The sequence below is a fragment of the Phoenix dactylifera genome, chromosome 12, assembly GCF_009389715.1.
Source record: "Phoenix dactylifera cultivar Barhee BC4 chromosome 12, palm_55x_up_171113_PBpolish2nd_filt_p, whole genome shotgun sequence".
NCBI lineage: Eukaryota > Viridiplantae > Streptophyta > Magnoliopsida > Arecales > Arecaceae > Phoenix > Phoenix dactylifera.
The window spans coordinates 4,044,596-4,054,145 of NC_052403.1; the positions used below are offsets into that span (position 1 = coordinate 4,044,596).

At 40.5% G+C, this 9,550-nt stretch overlaps 1 protein-coding gene across 1 annotated transcript; it reads right to left on the bottom strand.

Moving 5' to 3' along the window:
• Positions 1-5,905: 5,905 nt before the first annotated feature.
• LOC103705890 (NAC domain-containing protein 100-like) lies at positions 5,906-7,747 on the bottom strand. Its single transcript, XM_008789776.4, has 3 exons — positions 7,387-7,747; positions 7,011-7,291; positions 5,906-6,931 (listed from the first exon to the last, which is right to left on the bottom strand). Exons 1-3 carry the CDS (start codon positions 7,568-7,570, stop codon positions 6,293-6,295), a joined length of 1,104 nt encoding a protein of 367 aa, XP_008787998.2. The 5' UTR covers positions 7,571-7,747; the 3' UTR covers positions 5,906-6,292.
• Between the last annotated feature and the right edge of the window lie 1,803 nt (positions 7,748-9,550).

Genomic DNA, 9,550 nt, shown 5'->3' on the forward strand with positions numbered 1-9,550 from the left:
AAATCTGGTCTTTCAGAATCATAAAGCCTCAAAAGTTATAAAAGTGAACTATCTTTGGTTGTTAACCATGTAAGCTTTGTTTAGTAAATCTAATAGCAATTCTCCAATGTGATGTAGTGACAATTGTGGAAAATATTATTAAACAAGATGTAACTACTGAAATTAAATACAACCATGCGTGCTGGTTCTGCTGAAATATATCAAGTGGAACTTGCACAAAAGACCATTAGTTTCGCCCCCTTTAGCAACCTTTTAAGAGAAACAGCTGTTTAAGGTCAATTGTTACATTGGACTAAGAGATTATTAATCTATGGCCCTGATTTATCCATTAAAGCTTATCCTTGAGCTTGCTACTTGTGCCACCCTAACGAGGAACAACGAGCATGCCGTATCAAATTGGATTTGACATTTGACTATAGAATGCCCATTCAAAGTTTGCTTGTTCTAACTTCTAACTGGTCGTGACAATTTAGTTGTTTATTATGGTCATGACAAGTTATTGGCCAGCCAAGTAGAGGAGCAACTCGGAATAAAATAAGGAGATAAAAATGAGAATAAATTTATTCTACCATCTTGTTGAAATATTTTTTATCTGGATTACATGGAAGAAGTGGGTAAATAGCTCCTTGATGATACAAAGTTTTTGGCCCACTTGGTCTCTAACAACAACTTTCCTTATTCTAGAGCCGAAATGATTATTTGGCAAGATAAGATCAGACAGGGTAGGAATAAAGGAAGGCAGGTTAAAATTTTAAGAGTTTTTTACATGGATACTCTTCTAATTATCGAATTTTGCATGAATACTCTTCCAAAATTGATATTTGCATGTACACCCTCGTAAAACTTTGTTATTGTACAAATATCCCTAATATAACGGTTGTTCCAATGGTGTTAAGAAAAATTATATTTATATTTATTAAAAATAAAATAAAAATTTAAAATTATGCTTTGTTCCTATCTTTTTTTCCCTACTATCGGGATCACAATCTATTTGCATGTCTACCCATTAAGGAAATTTTAGTTATTTTAATTTAAAACCGTTAATTTTTTTAGCATCGGTGTATAGTATGGGTACACATGCAAAAACAAAAATAAAAATAGGATAAAATAGCAAAACAAATATTTTATGATGATATATATGCAAATATCAATTTTGGAAGAGTATCCATGCAAGATCCGATATTTAGAAGAATATTTATGAAAAAAAAAACTCAAATTTTAAATACAACATCTCTGACCCAAGGAGCTCCTCAAACTCCAACTCTCGTGACCCTAGGTGGCTTCACCACGTAACCTTTTTCTTCGCATTAGACCTAGCAAGCCAGCCATATTCTGACTGTACTTAACAAATAAAAAAGAACGCATCACCACAGGAACATGCAGCGTCGCATATATTCTTGTCAGCTTGGCATTTATCAATGGAATTGACGTACAATTTTGTTCTGCTGCCGGTCGGGTTACGCCGTTATGCCATGAATGAGGTAATACATGGATGGCATTAGTAAACATATATACAAAGAACTTAATGAATAAGAGAGATAATATGAGAAATTTTGTAGGAAAATTTACTGTTGTTAATTTCTATTTTTCAGAATGATTTTTATGTCCATATCTATGGAAAAGGTTCATTTTTTTTTGCACCTCAATCAATGCACATCTCCACTCGCATGCGTATGTCCCATGTGCCTGCCAAACCCCAGCATCATCCATCCAAAGTTCCAAACACCAGATATGTGACGTCCGGTTTGGGGTGTCAACTTTTCCAGGCCTTGAAGAGTCTTGTATATCCAGAAGGCATCTCTTTCTTAGCTTTATCTCTCGTGATGCCATTTTCTTCAAGTTTGTTCCCTGCTTTCCATGGACCATGAAATGGAAAAGAACCTGTCATCACCCATCATGCTTTCACATGAAGGGGTCGGTGGCACCAAGTTACTTACCGTGACTGGGAACATGAAGAAGCTTCCATAAAGTTATTGAAGATGCATTGATATGCATTCCAACAAGCCTTCATTGGACCACTCATCGACAAGACTACTTCGATGCATTGCCAAGAAGCATTGGGTGAGTGCCTTCTACTGAATATAGGTCCATTGCAAGACTCAACTCAGCAAGCCAGCGTTGGGCCACCAACAGCTTTTGTGCCCACAACTTGGAGAAAAAAGAGTATTCCTATGCGCGTTTCGTAAGGACTTAAGCGACTGCTAGTCCCATCATGACAAGGAAATCCATTGCAATGTCAAGGCTGAACAAATAGTCCATGAACCAATGAAAGGGAATCTCACATCTGTAGCTCTAGGGGTCCATGTCTAAACTAAAGCCTATGCATGACGAGGACCGAGACATCGCTAGAACAATTGGTATTTCCATTTGTCTCTACTTCAAAATATCAGTTCATGCAGCGTTTTTGGGTTAGAGCTAGCAGTTGAGTCCGGACGGCGATACATTTTCTACTAAATCTAGACTCACTTGGTGTGAATCAGATAGATAGAAAAAATGATTTTTTTCTCTTATATATTTCTTGTTCTACATGTAATTATATTTTTTGATTGTGTTTTTTTTTTTCTTTGAAAAAGCTCCTAAGTGATCACCATGCAGTCGTGATGACAGATGGTACCAAAAATGATGCTTTAAGAATAACATGTGACAAAACCTTTTATTTGCTTTTTGTTTAAAACAGAGCTTGGGCGTTACGACGACGTTGTGGGATGTCAAATCTTATCTAATGAATGCACTGGATCTACTATCACTTTGGATCGAGTCATATCTTCATGCTATGTCTCCATCAAAATATCATCCGCATGCTACCTTTTTTTCCATCAAACTGATCCTTTAAATCATAACCTTTTTCTTTCTTTACGGATCCCAAGCCATCTATTCGTCAAGAGAACCTGCACCGACCGCGTGGCAAATGGGAGATGGGACCCACAGCGTGCCCGCCACGCGTACTGCCGCGACAGTGACGTGGCGGTGAAGACGAGCGACTCGATCCCAGGCGTTAAAGATAAGGGGGATGACGCCGTCCTACGTCCGGACGTAACGGATTCATGGGTCCGTTGCGGGCCCACGCGGATAGCTACGACTCGGCTCGGCTTCGCTCGGCTCGAAGCTCAACTATCTTTTAGGAATCTAATGAAAGATTTTGCAAATAGAAACAAGGGGTAATTTGTGAGTAAAGTATTTATCAAGAAGTTGTATTGTTCCCACGCCTTGTAACATGGAAGTCAAACCGACCATCCTAAAATATTTAGATAGATTAATGTTTATTAAAGTAAAATATTTACTTGATTTTTTTATTTTTGCTTCACAACAATTTATGATATTTTTATAAAGGCCTATAATGATTTCTAAATTTGGATTTTAAATGTGGATGGTCACGTGTCATTTTATTTGATGTATCTTGTCATTGGATGTAATCAGCACCCATACATATGAAAGCTAATACAAACACCACCCTAAATGTTTCAAAATTAGTCCTCATTTCTATTTTGAGCAAATTTATATATAAGAAAAATAATTATTTTGCCTCAAGACACCCTAAATTATGTCCATTGGATTAAGCATCTTATCATCAAGAGCACCAACTTCTAACCCTAATATCTTCTAATAAGTTATCTTTTTGACACAAAAAATAATATTAATATATCAGCCATGTTGTGGTTCAAATTAATCTGGCCCGAGGGTGACCACGCCGAAGGAGTCGAGGGAGCCACCGAGGCGTCAGGGAAGAGGGCAAGATCTGCCACCCGTGCGTCGGGATACCTCCACAAAGCCTCAGCAGTTTTTCCAGTAAGGACCCTTCGACGATCATGTTAGAGAGGTGTATATTTGGTTTTTCTCCAAAAAGGGGTCCCCTGGTGTTATATGACGAGGCTATTTATAGTTCTAGTGAAGAGACCCAGGTAGCGGAGGTACTACCTGCCTTCATCATGAGAGGAAATGACTCTTAGCCGGATGGCGCGCAGCTAGAGCTGGGCGGTGGCGTGCGGTGCCCCCTGTTTCTGATAACGGTAAGATGTTGACAGTCGTAGCATGGGTATGAGTGGAGTGGTCACGGAGCCATCCTTCGACTGTCGTGGGCCAGCTAGTGAAAGCGTGGCATAGGAGCATAGCAATATACGACCACGTAGGAGGGCACGGGCGCACGCGTGGGTGCAGCCGTTGGTGAGGCCGAGCACGTCAAGAGATCGCATCATGCATTCGATGGGAGTCGGCTTGACGGGTGCCGTAGTTAGCCCAGCACCCCAGATTCTGAGGTGCGCTAGGTGGAGTGCCCCGAGCTCAAGGGTCGGGGCATATTGCTAAAGAGGGTGCCCCGAACTTGGTTGAGAAAGTCGGTGAATACAAGAGGTTGGAGGAGCTTTCGGCGGAGTTCGAGGTTAGACTGATTCTGGGCCGGACCGAGGACACGTCCGATTGGCGTCGGTGCTTATTAGGCCGAAATTGTGTGGCCCTTTTGTTATGGGCTGGACGATCCATTTTGCCCTCCATCAAGCCATAAAAGACATTAAACGTGGAGCAAGTTCTAAATAAACATAAGATAGAATGACTGTAATAACCCAGGACCTCACCCAAAATGACTAGCCGAAATGTATTATTTGGGTTCCTTGATTTTGTATAAGTACCCAAGATCTACCTAGTGAATAACCGATGTGGGACTAAACACACACCCGCATGGGTCCTCACATACTCTCCCCGTTTAAGCCCTGATGTCCTCGTTAGGCTAAGGGTTCAAATCCATTCAAATCTAATCACAAACACAACGATCGACCCGTGGTCAGCTCTAATAAAACCATGCTGCAGTATCTTCGAGTCCACATAGGTTATAGACTAGGTCTGCTCTGATACTATTTGTAACAACCCAATATCTCATCCAAAATGGTTAGTCGGAAGGTATTATTTGGGTACCACAAGTAGGTTTTCTTTCTTTCTTTCTTTCTTTTTTTTTTTCTGGTGAATTTGTTCCATAAGGTAAAAGGGCCCAATACTTGGGCAATTGGCTAAAAACCAGCTAGCCGAGCCAAGGGCACTTAACAGCCCGTGAGGTGGCGTGGATGGGGATGGATATTCCTCTTTTCGAGCTTTTGATGCATGAAAGAAGGGAGGGGCGGAAAGGCCGGCTCTTCTCCCCATCCCAAGTTTGAAAGAGACAAACATACGCTTTGCCTTTGAATGGAAATATAGCTTAGGGAGCCAAAACAAATCCCATGAGTAAAACCCCTCCTTCCTTCTCTTGCACTATACCTGTTGTCTTCCCTCACCTCAGCTTTTAACTAAAACTCTTTTCCTTTCCCTGACAACACTCTCTCTCTCTCTCCCTCTTGTCAAGTTGTGTCCCTTTTTATGAAAGGTTAACAACTTGAACAGATGGTGGTGGTGGTGAGGATGCCATTATCAGAGCTGTTCAAAAGTTGGGGGTTGGGTTGGAGAAGGGCCTTCCAGCTGCATGTGGATGTTGAATTTTGTTCATGAATGGACCATCATTAAATGTGGACTTAGGACCAGAGGCTGTGGTCTTGTTGCCTCGTATAAATGCCCTGGTAACAATTTATTTGGGTTTTGGGTTGCCCATGAGTCTATGAATTGATAGACCACTCTTTTTCGAATTTGGAAAGGACTGAAAAGTAGAAAGTGTATTCAATAAGTTAATGTACGTGGACGAGATGGAATAAGTGCAATAAGAATTGTAGTGTTATGAAGGATTTTTAAGAGATATCTTGTTTTTCTAGGCTTTTAAACTATAAAGGATTTTTTTTTTGATGATGTAAAGGGGAGGCAGAAAGGAGCCACCCGGCTTTATAAAGAATATTCAACTAAGATTTTACATATATTGGTTTTTAATGTAATATTTGGATAACGTCTAATATAGCTTGATCATTTTGACATGTTGATTTTTATTGCAAAACCATCACAAATATAAAAATATTTTTATAAATCAAAAGCATACATGCCACTCTAAAATTCAAACAAAGAAAAAGAATTAAGATTAGTCTTCACTCTCTATTAGTCCCCTATAAACTGTGATTTAATCACTGCACAATATGAAGTCTATATATACAGCAAGAATATCTGAAAGCCAAGATCTTTTCTGAAAAATAGACATGAGTGGCCTCAGAATGAACCCAAATGAAGCACGATTCAACAAGTGTAACTGTCACAGAAAAGAACTGGACCAAATCAAGAATCTTCGGTATTTGCACAGATTGTCCAAATCTAAGAAAGAATATCTGAAAGACGAGCTCTTCTGTGAAAAATCGACATGAGTGGCCTCGGAATGAGCCCAAATCTAGAATCATCAGTACTTCCACAGATTGTCCAAATCTAGAACTGGTCCAGCAGCAACTAAACCATCGAGAAAATCATAGGATCGGTAGCCGCCCATCTCATGCTTGGATATGGCTGGGGATGTCTCGGTGTTCATATCACCGCTGAATCCTATGTCCTGTGAGGCCATTGAATTTGAGAACTGCTCAACCTTGCAAGTACGCCTCAAACCATTGGATACATCATTAGCCCCAGATAGAGTTCTCGTGATGGATTGATCCTGGTGCAAGTACCCCAAGTTCGCTGATCCTGGAAGCAAGACATTGGGATCTTGAGGAGGGATTCTTGGGAAGTTCATTGGCGTGCCCTCTTGGTTGTTGGTATTAGGGAAGCCATTAGCCATGAGGCTGTTGTATTGTGGATCCTCTAAGCCCAACATGGTGAAGTTGGAAGGCATCAAAGCGTTGCTCGTCGGAATCTTTCTACAACTGCCACCATCTTCACCAGTGGTATAGCTCGAACTGGGCCTGTTGTTAGAACTGAAGCAGGAAGGATCCATGAGAGAGTCCCTAATACCATCTCCAAATGAGTTCATCCTCACAAGCTCTGCCATCGGGCTTCTCTTGATTCCTGTGCTCTTATGGAACACCCTGCACACAGCCCATTCATCCTGCAACCATACTACAAAATCAAGAAAGTCCTCACACAACGTACAAACATAAAAAGGAGGGTTGTGAGAAATAGAGTACCTTTGGAGTTCTCTGGTGGCTATAGTATTGGGTTCTGCCTTCGAGTCTGAATTCATGCATGACCCAGTTGGTCGTCTCTCCTTTGGGAGCTCTTCCCCTGTAGAAAACCAAGGTCTTCTTCATCCCAACAAGGATCCCTTTCCCTCTATAGATCTCCTTATCCTTTCCTGTGGCCTTCCAATACCCAGCCTCTGTGGCCCTATTTGTCCTCACGCCTGTAGGGTACTTCCTGTCCTTCTTACAGAAGAAGTACCATTCCTTCTCTCCCATCTTAGCCTTGCCTAAAATGACAGCAAGAGCCACGCACAAATATCAAAACACAAGCCAAAGCCAAAATCAAAATATGAAGGGATGAGAGGAGGTGAGAATTTTATACCTGGAAGATCCCAAGGCTCACACTTGTTCAAATCCACCTCTCCTATAGCTCTTGCAGTGAAGCCAGGATTCATAACCTTCTCTGAGAGGTAGTGAGTTATGATCTCTTCATCTGTGGGATGAAATCTAAAGCCGGGGGGCAAGTCCATGCATTCCTCCTTGACCAGCACTGAGACGTCTCCCATGGTTGCACCTGTAAAAGCCCAGTCCTCCAAGCACTCAATCGATGAACAAAGGCAGAAGACCAAGAAAAGAAAGCAAGCAAAGAACTAAAAATATCAGAAAGGAGGTGCGAGGAAAGGAAGGGATGGATGGAGTTCGATTAAGAAAGAAGAGAAGACAAGGAGAAGCCAACTTAAATAGAGAGGCTAAGATCCGTGCCAAGCAAGGCACTTACCAAAGAAGCCTCTTCGTGAGGCCCACTTGTTTCGTTTGTCGTTGCTATTGGTATCATTGGTGTTCGTCTCAACGATAAAATATACCAAAATTTGTCTTGGTCTATCGCTTTCTTTTTTGTTTCCTATCCCTTGATCTATTTTTTTTTTTTTATTCCTGCGGTGTAGTTTCCTGGTAATCGATGCCCTTTGACAAGAACACTTCAAGGAAAGGTACCTTTTACACTGCAGACACCCAAGTTTCCCGCAGTGATGCTGGGGATGCATTAAACTCCCAAATTATTACATAGAATTTAGTAACATGCCATCGGTTTCATGCAGCATATATAAAATCTAATCCTAGAAGCTTAGACTGGAATTAGTTTGTCATTCTTTATGAACTTTCTCGCTAATAGCATATGACCGCGAAAGATGGCCAACAAAAAAATGTGAAGGCAACCCGGCAGGGAAAGTAAGAGATTAACAATGCCAGGCCATCCTTAGATTAAGATTTTTTTTTAATACAGCGGCGATTCACATCATCCAAGTATGAGTGCAACTATTGAAGTTAGAAAAAGTATACAATGAAGGAGAGAAGGATCAGATTCGTGATTCAGATAAAGAATCTCTCCCAAATGATGTACAACATAGGATGCGACCCAACCTCCCTATTTGCCTTTGACGTGAGAAACTAACATTTTTTTAGTGGCCATTATGTTTTTACACAACAAAATGTTTAAATTTCGGCAAAAATGGCAACGACGGGATATCCCTTGTTGTTGAGCCTTATATCAAGGGGGGGAGTTGCTGGCTACTTGGTTGGCCACTGGATTGCCACCGATTACCATTTTACTTTCTAGAAAGAAAAATATCATGCTTTTCTCGAGACAGATTCCCTAAAATGCTAGCGTCCCCACCTAGGGGTACTAATGCTTAAAAGTTTAACCAGTTTAACCTATCTCAATCTAATTTAAATCAGAATAGATTATCAATTTAATAAATTGGCATGTTCGGTTCTAAATATTTCATCCATTTAATAAATAGATCAGGTTCGAATTAATAAACTTTTCATCAGTCATGTATCTGATCCAACACATCTCTGGTCCGACCCGCACCAATTGCCACCAACCCTTGGAGAATTAGATTTTATCAAGGTCTCTAATTATTTAGATATGAGCTCCAGAAAGCATACCCTTCAAGAATTTTTACCACTTGAATATGCATAAAATTCTTTAACATGCAACTCCGATGCATCATTAATTTGTTTTCCATAGTTAGCCCACCATGTAACAAGCTAGCAAAGATATAATTTTCCTAAGCTATGGGAATATCTTTTCTGTAACATGCCGAAATATTCTATTGCCTACTATATTAAATCAGCTAGGAACTATGTTAAAATTCTACTAGAGTCCAATACGTGCAATGCACATGAGAAGGATCAATATTGTAAATCCACTAGTTGAGATCAAAATTTTTTACTACTTGTGTAATTTGATAGCTACATTATACTTTGTAAAGTAAATTTTCTTTTCCCCTTTCCTTCAAAGTAAACGTTGAATTAAGTAGGATATATTTAATTCATACGGGAGTGTAATTAGAGTCATAAGGGTTGAACACCGGTATTCACTCATGATACACAAAAACTCAACTCTCCAGCGATTTGACTTCATTTTTTTTTAGTTTCTTTTGACCAAGTGCAAGTGGAAACCTCTTATGGAGCTACCCAGCTTGCGACCCGTCTCCTGGTCAACCATTTCGGCCAGGCTGGACGCCGGTGCCGCCGATAGGCAA